This window comes from Formica exsecta, unplaced genomic scaffold (genome assembly GCF_003651465.1).
Source record: "Formica exsecta isolate Colony F162 unplaced genomic scaffold, ASM365146v1 scaffold465, whole genome shotgun sequence".
Classification (NCBI taxonomy): Eukaryota; Metazoa; Arthropoda; class Insecta; order Hymenoptera; family Formicidae; genus Formica; species Formica exsecta.
The window spans coordinates 845,874-861,901 of NW_021851887.1; the positions used below are offsets into that span (position 1 = coordinate 845,874).

At 33.3% G+C, this 16,028-nt stretch overlaps 3 protein-coding genes across 5 annotated transcripts in view; 1 reads left to right on the plus strand and 2 right to left on the minus strand.

Annotated features, from left to right (window-relative positions):
- Positions 1-6,868, plus strand: part of LOC115241078 (RNA-binding protein 5-like) — an 8,318-nt gene extending 1,450 nt beyond the window's left edge. For both annotated transcript variants that reach the window (XM_029816628.1, XM_029816629.1), the window contains exons 2-8: positions 566-1,165; positions 1,266-1,335; positions 2,725-2,798; positions 3,621-3,734; positions 3,818-4,568; positions 4,655-4,818; positions 4,908-6,868. In XM_029816628.1, the coding sequence (XP_029672488.1) occupies positions 590-1,165; positions 1,266-1,335; positions 2,725-2,798; positions 3,621-3,734; positions 3,818-4,568; positions 4,655-4,818; positions 4,908-5,912 (2,754 nt within the window). In that variant the 5' untranslated portion in view covers positions 566-589 and the 3' untranslated portion in view covers positions 5,913-6,868. The remainder of the gene's footprint in view (positions 1-565; positions 1,166-1,265; positions 1,336-2,724; positions 2,799-3,620; positions 3,735-3,817; positions 4,569-4,654; positions 4,819-4,907) is intronic.
- A 693-nt stretch (positions 6,869-7,561) lies between these two features.
- Positions 7,562-10,080, minus strand: LOC115241081 (beta-1,4-galactosyltransferase 1-like). Of its 2 annotated transcripts, XM_029816633.1 has the most exons (3): positions 9,034-10,080; positions 8,761-8,951; positions 7,562-8,652 (listed from the first exon to the last, which is right to left on the minus strand). In XM_029816633.1, exons 1-3 carry the CDS (start codon positions 9,829-9,831, stop codon positions 8,616-8,618), a joined length of 1,026 nt encoding a protein of 341 aa, XP_029672493.1. In that variant the 5' UTR covers positions 9,832-10,080; the 3' UTR covers positions 7,562-8,615. The 2 variants fall into 2 exon arrangements, with proteins under 2 accessions (XP_029672493.1, XP_029672494.1); XM_029816634.1 differs by having other exon boundaries at positions 7,562-8,951.
- A 130-nt stretch (positions 10,081-10,210) lies between these two features.
- LOC115241079 (5-aminolevulinate synthase, erythroid-specific, mitochondrial) lies at positions 10,211-14,366 on the minus strand. The gene is made up of 4 exons (XM_029816631.1): positions 14,088-14,366; positions 12,512-12,569; positions 10,735-12,017; positions 10,211-10,645 (listed from the first exon to the last, which is right to left on the minus strand). Exons 1-4 carry the CDS (start codon positions 14,088-14,090, stop codon positions 10,397-10,399), a joined length of 1,593 nt encoding a protein of 530 aa, XP_029672491.1. The 5' UTR covers positions 14,091-14,366; the 3' UTR covers positions 10,211-10,396.
- Between the last annotated feature and the right edge of the window lie 1,662 nt (positions 14,367-16,028).

Below are 16,028 nucleotides of genomic sequence, written 5' to 3' on the forward strand. Positions count from 1 at the left end.
ATTTTTATAATATAAATTAAAATAATTATGGGAATATATATTTATTATTAAGACTATACTCTACTTGGCATTACAAATATTTTGAATTGTTTAATTAACTAAAGGAGCAAAGATTTATTTATACTGAATGATCAATCAAACAATTTGAAACATTTGTAACGTTAAATGAAGTATATATATTAAAATTTAATTTTAATATACATAAAATAAAGAATTTGAATAATACACGCACACATACACACATATATATAATGAATATATAATTTTTATTTATTTTCTTACATTTCGAATATATTAAAAAAATATATATGTGCATATAGAAAAAATAATATTGTAAAGAAAAATAATAGAATTAGAATTGATATTACATATAATGTTACATATGCATATATGATATTACAACATTACATATAATCATTTTCTTGACATATTATCAAATAAGAAAACTATCTATTATTATTTTATATTATATGTTCAAAATGTATTTTGCATAGCTTATATATGCATATGAAACCAGAATTTTCTTTGTTGAATATGTAAAAACAATAAAAATTTTTTTTTACAGAAGTTGAATAAATGCGCAAACAACATGTACAGCAATAACATTGATCCTTGGGAACCTGGCTATGGGCCAGAAAGAAGAAGTCACAATTCTGATTATGACTATCGCAATGATTATGGAAGTAACAGATCACCAGAGTATTCGGAACATCGTGATGTTGATCATCGTGATAGGGATCATCGTAGTCCAGACTATAGAAATCATCGTGGAAGAGATAGGGATCGTGAGAGAGATCGTTCAAGGGATAGGAGAGATCGTAGTAGAGACGATCGTGATCGCAGCTATAGGGATCGCGAAGATCGTTATGGGAGACAAAGAGACAGAGACTCTGTAGAACGAGACAGGGATAGGGATAGGGACAGAGACAGAGATAGAGATCGTTCTAGACGTGACAGGGATCGGGACAGAGATAGGGACCGTAGGGGAAAACGGGAGGATCGGGATCGTGATCGCGACGACGATCATAGTCGAGAAAGTTTGGACTTTGAACATGACCATGGTCGTGCCTATAGCTCGTCCATGGAAGGGATCCACTACAAATCACAATCGCCCAACAACACCATAATGATACGTGGGCTTGCTCAACATATTACTGAAAATGACGTAGGTTGTCAACTTTGTGGCCTAACATATAGTGGCCACTCGATGAGCCAGCATTATAGAACATGGCATCATTATTATCATTATGATGTGTGTATCACAGGTGCGGCAAGACATCCTCAATTGTGGTCTTATGCCTAAGGACATCAGGCTGATTCGAAAAAAAGATACAGGTAACTATTGCATTATATTAACAATTTTAATACATCCTTATGATGTTATTATGCATATGAACTGGACTGTTATAATATTATTACCTACTATGAGATTTATACAATCATTATCTCTTACAAAATTGCATAAACAGAACATGCAAAAAATTATTTTGAAATTTATTATAATATAAATAGATATAGCAAATATTATATTATATATAAAGTTTCAATGAATTTCTTGCAAGGCTATTTATTTAATTTTAAGAGCTTTTGTTTGTAATATTTTAGTACCAATCATATATCTCAAAATTTTGTTAATTTGACTATCGACTATTTATTTATTCTTGATAAGAGGAAAATAAAAAAAAAAAAAAAATGCGAGAGATTTAAAAAGAGAATATTAAGCTACTTGCAAAAAACATAAGAGATAGTTCACAATGAGATTTATTAAATTTACTTTACACAGTATGCACATAATTTTGAATTATATCTACCAACCAAAGTAAAATCATGTTTGAAGCACAATTAATACTCTTTAATAACAAATTCTCAACTGTTACAAGTAAGATACAATAATATAACTTGTAGTTATATAATTATAGGGATACATAACATTCAATTCTTCTATTAGAGTACCCGCTTGTGTTTTACTTTCAGATGTTACATCTGAAGATGTTATTTTAATAGTAATACAACTATGCTTTTTTCTTTTATTTATCTTGTGATATGAAGGGAGCCAATATTATGACCCTCCTAAAGGAAGATCATAAATAAGTATTTTAAAACAAAAAATATAAATTTAAAAAAAAAATCAATATTTGATAGATTCACAAATTTTTCTTATTCTTCCTCAATTTTAAAACTTCATATTTTAAATAGAAACAAAAAAATCTTTCGTATTGCTATTAAAACAATGTCTTTGTTATTAAGTTTTAATTTGATCTACTACTACTATTACAATACTACTACTATTACTACAGACTACGGTATATAAATACGATTAATACATCCGGGATCGCGGTTTTTATTATCAGCATCATTTTGTTCGCAAAAGTCTTTACATCATTCTCGTCCGTTACGTGATAGAAGGATAAAAGAAAAAAAGGCCAAGAAATTTTGCCTCAGCTAGGTTTGATATTTGAAAAATTCCCGGTAATATTAAATTATATATATTGTATCGGTTCACGAAATATAATCGATGAACTGCGGTCTCTCGCACGGAATTCGTTCTGGTGAGATTTAGGTAAAATGGAAAATGAAAGTGAGCGACGAAGCGAAGAGACACACTTCGTTTGAAACTCGGTCTGTCACAATGGTTGGTGCTGTGATTGCCTGCCCTCTCAGAGTAGAGACTTCCAGGCAAAAATGTGGATTAACTCTGGATATGTGTGTATTTGCTCTGTATAGGTGCTTCGCGAGGTTTTGCATTCGTCGAGTTTAACGCGACTCAGGAGGCCGCACGGTGGATGGAGATGAAACAGGTAGAACGAAGTTCGGTCCAGATACTCAACCGATGCGTTGTCGCACGCGTGCCACCGACTGCCCCGTGGCGGCAAGGCACGGTAACGCAGCCCTCTGGCCCTCCCCGTGGCCACGGCTGTGCACCTGTTAAGCTAAACCGTATTTAATTATTTATCTAGGAATTCCCCACATATTTTGCAGACTTTTTCTTAACTCGCTCGCAATATTCGCGCAAATATTAAGTTTACTGAGGGATTTTTCGCCGCGTCGCGTGCTTTTACTTGTCCTTTTATCATTAAAGAGTTCGTCAACTAACAATGAAGATCGGAAAAGGGTCATTCCAGTCGTCTTATAATATCGCGTTTTGATCGTGCATTGTACTCTGACATGTGACGGATTAATTTACAAACCATAATTTTTATGCTAATCGCGTCATCCGCTTTTCTGTCATATTATTTGTATCTTTGCTTCTTCCGTTTCGCTTGGTTCTTGATGCGATTATTGATTAATGACGTTTTCGAAGTTTTTATAAAGATTATGCACGAATTTTTTATTTACATAACAATTCACACATGCAAGTGATGCATCATGCTGCTTGCTTGCACTTATGGAAATTTGAATATTACGATCGTTTATATGAATCGCGCATGAGAAAACAAATCGGTCTGCAAACGGTGTGGAATGGCCCATGTTAATAAGCCAACGAGGCTTTGTTCGCTCGAGACAGAAAGCTATGAAGTAGAAAACTATAATATTTCGTCAACCAAGAAGGAAGTTTACGGGAAAAACAAGAGGCCTTAGGAAGACGTTGGACGGGATAACACTGAAATTCTCTGTTTCAGGGAGTGCTGATGCTGCAGGACCAGTATCGCGCATTGATGCAGTACAGTATCCCGAAAGAATGTCATGTGGATAAACCACCAGCCAAAAATACACAGGATTGGCATTGTGTTAAGGTTTGTATCACTTTGTTTCGGCTTTTTTTTTTTGTAGAAATATTACGTATTCACGAATAACGATACATTTATTTTACACACAGTGTGGAGCACACAATTTTAAACGACGTGAGACTTGCTTCAAATGTTCCGCTTCGCGAGCGGAGAGCGAGGAAGGCGGAGAAGGCAGCGACGAAATCAGTCCTCATCCCACGAACACCGTACTTCTACGGGGATTAGACGTATTAACGACCGAGGATTCGGTTCTACAAGCGATGAAGAATTTGTCATCCATGCCGATACGCAGTATTCGCATCGGTCGCGATTCTCTTACGAATACATCTCGTGGAGTATGCTATTTGGAAATGGGCAACGTAGTGGATGCGATGTACTTGCATACTGCACTCACAAAGCAAGGACTGGTAGTCGACGGCAGAAAGGTGGAGATAACGTATTGTAAGCTTCATCAGATTAATAACACGAACGCGTGGAAGTCGAACGATGCCCAACCGCAGAGATATACCCTAGACGACGTGGCCCAATTGGCCGAATACAGTGCCAATTTGTATGCCAAAACACCTGCGCAAAAGGCCCATTACCTTCAGTATTACACACAGTACTATCAAAATCAGATAATGCAGGGCTCGGCGATCACATTGCCGTCTCTAAATCAGACAGATCGAGTAAACGCGGCCGCGGCGGTGGCACAGTCCGCTATACAACAATTGCAGGCATCCAGGAAATTAGGAAGCGATGCCGATGACGTAAAGGGGCGACCAACTCCTACAGCACCATCTAGTACAACGTTAGCGAGTGGCAGAGTTCCTGCACACTCCAGCGATGGAAAAGTATACTGTGAGTTTTCTCAAGAATAATACTATTTAAATCTATTTTAGATAATTGAGCTTTATAAAATACTATCACGTATAATTATCATTTAGCTGTACCGGACGTCAGCACTTATCATTATGATGAATCATCTGGCTACTATTATGATCCTAGTACGGGATTATATTACGATCCGAATTCGCAATATTATTACAATAGTCATACACAACAGTTTCTTTATTGGGACGCCGAATCATTCTCTTATCAACCAGCTAAGGTAAAATCTTTAAGAAAAGATTTTTGTACATCATGAAATTAGTTTAAGAATACTAATACGAAGGACATTTTAATTTTTACGTTTTATAGACCACTGCGAGTACGACGCAGGGTGCTGCAAGTACAATAACAGCAACAGCAAGCGGTACAGATTCCGCGACCACAATCGGCAATCAGGCTACGACTTCATCAGCCACTAATATGGCTCAAGAGGCGTCGAAAGAGGATGAGAATAAAAAGAAAGACACCAAGCAGGATAAAGTGAAAGTAGCGAAGAAGATAGCAAAAGACATGGAACGTTGGGCTAAAACGTTGAATCAGAAAAAGGAAAACGCGAAGAATAATTGGAACTCGGAATTTGCCGGTGTAGACGGCAGTCAGGGCATTGGTGGCAGCGGTGCGGCGGATGCGGGGTACGCCATTCTGGAAAAGAAAACCATTGCGACTCCTTATCACGAGGATGAAGATCAGAGTGGTAATGGATTGGTAGCCGCTTACGGTGGTGGTAGCGATACGGAGGAGGAGATAGAAGATGTCCAACAAGAAGAGAAACAGCATACTGATTGGAGTAAGCTGGCATGTTTACTCTGCAAACGACAGTTCCCAAGTAAGGAGGCGTTACTCCGGCATCAACAGCTGTCCGATCTCCATAAGCAGAATCTGGAAAATTGGTATCAAGTACGCGGTCTAGATCCTAACGATCCGCAACAAAGGAACAACAAATACAGAGACCGTGCTAAAGAAAGGCGAGCCAAGTATGGCGAACCTGAACCACCGCAACCCAATAAATTGAAAGAGAAATACTTAAAAACCAGAGTAGAGGAGATGTCAGTGTCTTACGAGGAACCTACGCGAGCCGGTATCGGATCAGACAACGTCGGCAATAAATTACTGCAGAAAATGGGCTGGAGCGAAGGGATGGGCTTAGGAAAATCTAATCAAGGTAGAACGAGTATTATTGAAGCCGAAAGACGCGTCCCTACGGCTGGATTAGGAGCGAAGGCTTCGTCGTATAGCGCATTACCGGGCGATACTTATAAGGACTGCGTGAAAAAGATGATGTATGCGCGATATCAAGAACTATCTGACACGTAATAGGTAAGATATATATACACACTATTATAATAAATTTATATATATATACATATAAGTTTACTCGTACTCGATTTTCCATAGACACGTAATTACACACGCTCGTATTGTTATTCGAATACTGTAGTTACTTACCAATAATTGCACAGTGATCAATTCTTGGAACTGTGTGTATACTCTATGCAATATATACGCATTTCATATATCCTCGTTCTGTTCTCATGCTTCAAGATAATGGCATATTGTATAAATTTCGTTTTCTTTTTTGTAATATATAAAAATACAATGTACTGTCAAGATTCATACACATACACACATACACATATGCCATTTTCTACTTTTATTTATATAACGGCGGTGTCACACTTGCGAAAAAAGAGTAACTCTCTCCTTTTAATCCTTTTAATTATATTATTCCTGATTTTTTCAAGAGTTGTGATTTTTGGTATAGAAAAAATGAATCACTCTGTTGAAATAGTCTATTATGAATTGTGTTACGTCATTGTTCAATGCAATAATGTTCTTCGCCAAGAATATAATATGTACAGTTGAATGTATATCAGTATAAGGTATATTGGTAAAAAAATTGATGCTGAGCGTATCTGATCATGAAAAATTCTCTTTAAAGTTGTAAGCAATACAGAACATCACAAGTTAAATATTTTGAAGCATAATAAAATATTCATTGATCTAATGAGCGAGTTGTACGAACAATATCACTTTACTATGAATATTGTTACACATTATTAGAAATATTCGTACTTTTTTAATATGTTCAAGAAGAGAAATAATATGCCTTGCTTCGCAAAAATGAAAAAAAAAAAAATACACAATCTATTCCTCTTATTATCCAAGATATTTCAATTGATCTTTATTAACGCATCTTATATTTATTATATCGTATAATGAAATGTAATAAATTCCTTCAATCTAATTATATCAAACTGAATATAAAGATATATTTTTGGATATTATATTTATTAATGTATACATTTTTTTTTTCTTTTTTTTTTTTTTTTTAATAATTTTTTTTTGTACAATTGAAAGAATATATACACATTTCTAACATCATTCTTACAATTTATTACTATTTTTCTAAAATTATCATGCGAGATTCATGTATTTAATAACATCAAGAAGAATTAATAAATGTACATGCGACATATATTATTGCTCGCATGATGGAAACGCGTGGATATTTTCTATATAATTTATTAACTTTTCTAAACTTGCTTATCTGACTCGATTATCATTCTCATTTAAAATCTCTTTTTCTAGGAACAATTATGATCGAGTAACACAATATTAGCAATAAAGAATAAAAAGTATTCAATTGTAAAGCCTGTCAAAGATTATATAAAAAGAAATACTTCGATACAGTGGTTTTAGAACAATTATCTATAGAACTATAAATATATATCACGATATACATATTTTGTTAATATATAATTTATAAATTTAATCACCTCTATTAGTATTTTTCGAGGTTTATTACAAATTTTAAATATGTAATGAAGGGATATTTATCTGAAATAGAAATAGAGAGAGATATATGCTCTTAATAGAGCATGTATACATATATATTAATACTATAATATGTATTTTCACATGAAAGTCAAAAAAGTAGAACACACTGGAATGTTAAATATTACTTTTTTTTTTTTTTTAGAATCATACTTTAAGCTTAGTAAAACAATAAAATTTTGTATTTCATCGTTTTAAATATATTCCTTATATAATATACAATATTTTTTAAAAATATTCACAAAATGTAGATCAGTATGGTGTTACACTATATACTAGTTGTCTTATTTATATCTACATTTTTATTTCTACAGTCGTTTTCTCTTTAATATTTAATAATAAATTAATACATACACATTTTATTGTTTTATAATACTTCATTGTTATAATATGACACACCTTATATAATAATTTTATCACTATCATCTTTATTATATTCAGAGATACAAACCAAGAAAAACGGAGATTTATAATAAGTTGTTACTATAATCGTTAGTAAACTCGTTAGTGAACAATATTAGAGAAAATTCTCTAATTCAATCATATTTAAATATTTATACAATATTACATCAGACTTTGTTTTATAACAGAAAAAAATTATTTTATATCTAAAACAATTAGGAACAATCACAATGTACCAAAATCACTACATTATTATAACACAAGAGGTACATAAAGACCAGAATCTCTTTGAGCATGTATAAGGTAAGTATTATATATCTTACAACCAAAGATTATATAATATACTTTTTATTATGAAATGGATTCTTGTGCCATTAAATAACTACAATTCTTTTATGTATATAAATATGATGAAAATATGAGATTAAATAATGATTTAGAGAATGAAAGTATATTATGTATCTTCAAGTAATATTGCTTCTTATTTTGAGGAATTGTGTAAAAAAAATGGCTTTTTTCATGATTACAGTCTTCAACCCTTATCAATTATATAACTAGATTATTATCTTTTGTACAAACTGTTAACTAATTACAAACTATTAATTTATTAGTGCTATTGAAAAAAAGCATTATTTTGATTGTAAAAAGTATTTGTTGCAGGCTTAGAATTTTCCAAATCTAATACACAAAAGTGCAGTAGTATTTTAATCATCACTAAGTAATATTGCGAGATTTAATCATATACTCTATCACAGCATGCCATCAATTATATTTGTTCGATTAGTATGTATTCTGTATAAGATAAAATTTTTTGGTGCTGCTGAAAAATAATAGTATGCTATTGTAACTTATAATCATAGCCAATTTATAAAGAATATGTGCAATATATATATATATCTTATAAAAAAACTTATATAAAAATTACACATCGGCTAAAATCCAAGAGTATAGAGGTCGTAATTGATGGTTCAATACTCTGTATTCCAAATTGTTAAGTCCATCAGTATCGTACCTACGAGCACCATTCTCCAAATTCGCGAATCTTGCGGTGCTGGGAGGTTCCTTCTTATGTGTTAGCATATAATACTGCGCCACATCAGGTCCAAAGCGTGTAATCTGCCAAACAAAATCAATATATAAGTAACTTGTAAAAATCTATCTCGTCACATGATTATATACTGAACTATATTGCTCAAACCTGAAAACCTCTGAACTGTAAGCGACTGTAAAAGTCATCGTCCTCTCCGCCCCAACCGTAGAAAACATTGGAAAATCCATTCACTCTTTCGAATTGTTTTCTCGTTAATGCTATTGCACCCCCAAACAGACCTGTATAAGGTAGATTATATCGAAAAGTATTTACACTGGAACTCATGTGTCTGGGCATTTTAGTGCACGCATAGATATTATCGAGATTCTGCGGTATCAGATCTATGTCTTGGAAAATGAAACAGTGAAAGTCATTGATTTTGGTGGCCTCCGCGTAACCGACGTTGAAGAGCTTGGCGCGATTAAACTCGCGCATCGGGCTCTGCTCGATGACGAATATCCGATAGTCCAGATTTTGCGCTTGCAAAAACGGATGTATATAATTCATGAAAACAGCAAGCTGACTCTGCCGGTTGCGGTATGGCAATATGATGGCAACGTTGAAGAGCGGGTGACAGTTGAGAGGCTTCCATTGGCCACCCGGTAGTATACCGAGTCGTCGAGCCATCGCCACCGGATCCTCCCGGGGATGCTCCTCCGGATAGAGCAATTGAGAGGACCGTCTACCGTTAACGGATATCACGCAGGAGTTATCCCTCGGCGGATACGATCTTTCCATCTCCTCGTAAATATTCTCGGTCTTGATGAAGGTGTAGTGGGAAGCGAAACGCGCCGGATGGAGGCAGTAACATAATACGAGTATCGTCGTTACCGTGTAAGACAACCCGCGCGCATAATCGTAAAAGAACGCGACGAGCATCTTGAAAATATTGACGAAGCTTCTCATCCTCCTAACCTAAATTCGATCGTCGACAAACATCAATGTACTCAATATAAGCGATTCCCAAAGAAACGCGTTAGAATCGCGATTGGTGCTTTCCTCTGATTTTTGTACGGACACATGCGTGCTTACTAATCGACGATGTGATTTCAGAAGAGAAAAATTCGTGCATTTAAAAAAAACTCGAGTCACAGAATTGACAAATAAACTGCAGACGACACAGCGGACACGAGCAACAGAAGAGATGCATCGGCGCATGCGCGAATAATCAAGTGGTCGTAAAAATCAGACGAGTGTAATATATATCACAAATTCATACTATGAAATAAAAAATGCATACTAAAAAATACTAAGGAGGAGGGAAAGTAAATTATCACGATAAATTGTATCAGTTAACACTTTATTTAAACCTCTTAATTGTTAACTTTGATAATAGGATTTATGTATTAGATAATTTATATTGTTGTCTCGAAACAACACATAAATAGAGAACCTATATAAATAAACACCTTTATAAAGGTAAGCTCCTGTTTGTACGATAACGCGATCATTCTTATTTTATATACATTCGTCAATGAACCAAGATAGCACGCGGTGCTCCGTTCGGTTTAATCACTTTAGGTATATTAAGTTGATGAAAAATATCCAGCGCGTCTTGCACAAATTTATCCATCATGGCTCGAGTGTGTCCTGGTGTTGGTGCTAATCTTAATTTCTCTTCACCCTTTGGAACAGTGGGATAATTTATAGCTTGTATATAGTGTCCTTTGTCATTTAATAAATGGTCCGCTATCTGACTGCATAACAATGGGTCTCCTATCTAAAAAAAATATACATATTTATGTTAGTAATTAATAATTTTTATTTATATTAATAAATTTTAATTATAATCGTTTAATTATAAATTACCTTTATAGGAATGATGTGAGAGGGCGATGGTTCGATTGGAAGACCTGCGGCAGTAAGAATAGATTTCATATAGGCCACATTGTTCTGATGATTTGTCCTTAATGACCTGCCTTCGTTCGATGCCAAAATCTCGACGGATGTCAAGGCTCCATGCAATACAGTAGGCGGTAATGAAGTGGTAAAAATAAAACCGGCAGCATAACTTCTTATCATATCTATCAGATTCGTGGAACCAACAATGTAACCGCCGCAATTACCAAACGCCTTTCCCAAAGTACCGGAAATAATATCCATCTTATCAAGTATACAATCTCTCTCGCCGATACCAGCGCCCGAATGACCATACAAGCCGACCGCATGAACTTCGTCAATGAACGTTATTGCACCGTATTTATGCGCGACATCGCATAATTCTTCCAATGGACAAATATCACCGGTCATGGAATGCACAGTCTCGAATGCCACAATCTTTGGCACGCTTTTATCTACTTTTGACAGAAGCTCTTCCAAATGTTCGACGTCATTGTGTCGGAATACATGCTTTGGCACGCCGCTGTTTTTTATGCCCTGTATCATAGAGGCATGATTTCCGGCGTCGGAAAATATATGACATCCTGGCAGTCTTTTTGCTAGCGTGAACAAAGTAGAATCATTGGCGACGAAGCAGGAAGTGAAAAGCAAACCAGCGTCCTTCTTATGCAGCAGCGCCAGTCGTTTCTCCAACATTATATGAGCGGTAGAGTTGCCCGAAATGTTTCTCGTGCCTCCAGCTCCAGCACCGTATTTTTCTAAAGCTTCTCGGACTGCATTAATCACCATGGGATGGCGTGACATCCCTAGATAATCGTTAGAACACCATACGGTAATAGCTTTCTTGCCACAGGAATATTCTAAAGCTCCTGGAAAGTTTTCAGCTAGACGATTCACTTTTTTGAATATCCTGTATGAATGATCTTTCTTTTTTCGCATAATTTGCTCATGGAAAAATTCTTCATAGGGAAACTGGACTTCTTCCTTTTGATTATCATTTATGCTAATAACATCTTCTTCCATTGCAGGATTGGCTTCCTTAACAGCGTTCCGTTCTCTGGACAAGAATGGGCATTGATTTTGTATAGACTCTGGAATTGGTTGAGGCTCCACTGACTCTGACATTGTACTGAACAATCTTGACAGTACTGGACAATGTTGCCGATAGTTCATTATCAGGGATGATCCATAATTACGAACATAATTCGCAGACAAACGAGTCAAGAATGGGCACGGCATGGCTTTCAAAAAATCTAAAAGATACATTGATTCATATAATACATGAAATGAAAATAAATGATAAAATAATCGCTAAATATATCAACACATTTTAAAAATACTTCACTACAGTGTTCTAAAGTTAGATATTCTTAGATAAAACAAAATAAAAGTGTAAAATGCAATATATATAAAATAAATGTAATATATGTATTAAAAAAAAAAAAAAAAAAACGGGTAGTATATGTATAGCGTGACAAAGCATCTCATATCAATTCTCGGTCGCGACCTGAGATAGTCGCCAGAATATCCGATCTCTTGGGAGTTGCATAATTTGCACGCGAGAAAATGAATGGAAAAGCAACTACGTTAGATAAGTAGTAATCACATTTGTTTAGAGTTTAGAGAAATAAATTTTAAAAAATCGCAGTAATCATGTCGGCTGTGCGCGAGGTGGAAAAAGAGAAAGTGACAAATGACATAGCATATCTGTGTCTGCAGGTATATAGTTCATACACGCATACATTACCTTTCGTGACGTTAATGGTACGATTACTAGCACCGCGTCGGACGTATTGTCGGATCAACTGAAAGCAGGAAACGTAGACGCTTGAACGTTGCCTTAGTAAGGTTGCGGGTAAGAATATATGGCAAAAGAACCCTGATCCAGAAAATTCAACTGGTTCTTGAAACGAGCGAAAAAACAAATCTCTACGTCTAGACGGCTCGGCAACTGGCCCGCCACTAACACTAACCACTGACGCGATAGCGCGATACGCGATACGCGATGACGCGACAAACGTACTAGCGTTTGCAAAAACATCAATTCGTGATCTGAGAGTGTCGATTTCGATTTCGAAAGCCAAGGTGCTATGTACGTGCTTAGACTTCGTTTATTCGATTGATTCAATAAAAAGTTCTGGCCAAATAGATTGTATATTTTATGTAATGACACATTCGTATTTTTACTATTCGTATTTTTGCGCATTTAAAATAAACATATCCTATCGATTATGTAATATAATAAAACACTCAATGTAATTATGTAATAATAATTTCTTTTCCTCGCATATATATATAATGTGAGAAATTTATACTTTATAGTGTGTATATGAATATAAAACGATATCACTTTTAAATTATTAGAATTAAGTGATCAAGTTTTGATACTTATAAAAATCGACTACTATAAGAATCATATGATCTAGTTTCCTTAACAACATATATACATTGACATTGAAGATATATTTATATTTAGTTAAGGAGATATTCAAATATTAAAAAGAATACATATTAAATCGAGTTTCCACATACAGATGTTCATATATATTAATATGAAATGATAAAGATAATATATATTTAAAAAATTATACATTTAAAAAGGATATTACGTATTTAAGAACTTATATTAATGCAAAAAATTGTTTAAATTTAGTTCAGTTTAAATTAGCCTTCCAGCACACATATATCTTTACAAATAAAAATAATACAAATAATGGGGTCGAGTATTGTTATTTATTATTATGAATTTAATGACCAAGTTTTTTTACAATTGATAATAAAATGCAAACGCAATTGTATTTGAAATTTCATATTTACATAATTTATTTTAATCGCCGTATTGCGTTTATGATCTTTTGCATTTAAAAAAATGGATTCTACGTAATATCGTATATATGAAAATAGAATTTTCTGTAATAATTCTATTGAATCTTTTTTTCGTTGTCATCTTAAGTCTATCTTCTTTTCTTTAATTGTTAATTCTATAGATTAAGGATTATTTTTTCTAATATCGATTAATTTTAATTTCAGCTAATCTTTTTAGGTATTTTTTTCTCTATTTATATTATATAGTTAATATTTAATTTATAAAGAAAAATACCAGAAATGTATCTGTCGAATAAACTATATTAGATACTTTATTTAATAAGTAACACAATAATCTTAAATTTATTGAAATCCACTATCTGCCGAGGAGAATCCAAAATGTAAAAAAGTACATTCATAATAATAATATATATACTAATAATAGCAATATATACAAATAAAACGATAATAATGCGCCAGAATTTGAAATTTAAATCCATTATTGCCTTATCACTTACCATGCTGATTTTGGTAGATAAACTCGTGAACGGACGTTGATGATCGATGGTTTTTCCTTCAGTTGGCGAGAGCGAGATTTCTTTTGATTAATATTACTTTTAGTTTTGTTTTAATTTCAAATCTTAATTTTTTTTTAAATATTACCGTGGCTATATGACATATACGAGAAAACTCGAACAGTTTGTGCGTGAAGTTACTTTGGTGCAATCGTGTTTCTCAAACTAACTTGCTTTCTGAACGTTTCGAATCTCAATGAGAGAGCGAGTGGAACGTCGTCGCATTTTTCTTATTTTTGCGACCTCATCATTAACATGTGCTGCCGATTGAACAAGGATACCATCGTTTCTATTCACGTCGTTTTGTAATGACATCAGCGACAAACAATATTACAATATTCAAATCGTAAAATGGGCATTCTGTTTTAGTTCTATCAAAAAAAAAAATGATAATAATAAAAGCGAAGTAATATATATATACATGTCTCTTTGCCCATCATATAATATTTGCTCTTCTGAAATTTATATTTATTATTCTATATCTGAAAATGTTAATCGATTGTTTTAAATACGTAAAAAACTAAAAAAGATGTTTTTAAAATTCTAATTACACAGACTATGCATGAAAATTGAAATAAAAATTTAAAAAAGACTGCATATGTAAATATAAAATGTTGAATATGGAAAATCAAGTTTTTTGCTGTGACATTCTCTTATCCAATATATTTTTCTTTGCGTAAAATATATATTATTTCCGTACAAAATAAAAACTTTTATTTTATATTTATATTTTATTTTGTATAATTTATTAATGTTAGAATTATATAAAAAATATATATATACTATTTATATATTTCATTATTTATTAATATTAAATTATTTTTTTGTGCAACAAAATCCAAAATTTAAGCCGTTTTTTATTACATACAAGATATATGTCTATTGTTTAGTTATGCGTATTTTTTTACAAGATATGTCTATTGTTTAGTTATGTGTATCTTTTTATAGTGTGTTACATAAGAAATCAGATGGAAATGAAAACAATTCGAAATCATATTTCCATCGCGAAGTACATATGTATAGGAACGCGACAAAACGTACAATAAAAAGTTCATGGATGAGTAAGCACAACGCGGAAATATTGGTAATATAGATAAAATGTTCTAAGAATTTACTTGCAGTTCTTTTCTTTTCAATCTGGGAATCCCGTCAGAGGCGAAGAATTAAAATGTATCGCGTGTCAAACTTATTTAGTTTTATTTAGAAGCATATTATTCTGGAATGCATTTTATACTAGAACAAAAGGTTATAATAATAATGTTATATAAATAATGATAAATTATAAATATAAATCACAAAAGTTTGAAAAAAAAAATACTTTCTTAGGAAACAAGTATAATGCAGACAACCGTCAACGTTTTACAAGCAATTTCTGCGATGTAATAATTTATTTACATACAATTTCGACTTTTTTGCATTAGCGTTGATAGAAGTGTAACATATCCCAATGAGCAGACAATATTTTTAAAGATGTTTAAAAAAGTTTTTGAAAAACATTTTCAAAAATATTGTCTTGTTCATCGGGATATAGCATGAAAAATAATAAATGCGTCACGTATAAATAAAGAAGAAAAGATATTAAATCATTATTTACTCCCTCTGTATGTTACATCTGAAACATCAGAGCGACTTTAGCTATTATGTACAATTGGTAATAGAAATTTCTTTATCTCGGTTATACCATCAAATGGTAAATCGATCATTCTATGTAGTAATAAGAGAGAAAGAGAGAAAGAGCCCAATATGCAATTTAAAAGGCGCCACATCCAAATATTGCAATGCACCCGATAGTCTTCGTAATCAGTGCCGCGATAAATCATTTGTCAAATCGCAGCTGCGATTTCAATTCATTTCAATTAATTAATAACGCGCAATTCCGTTCTC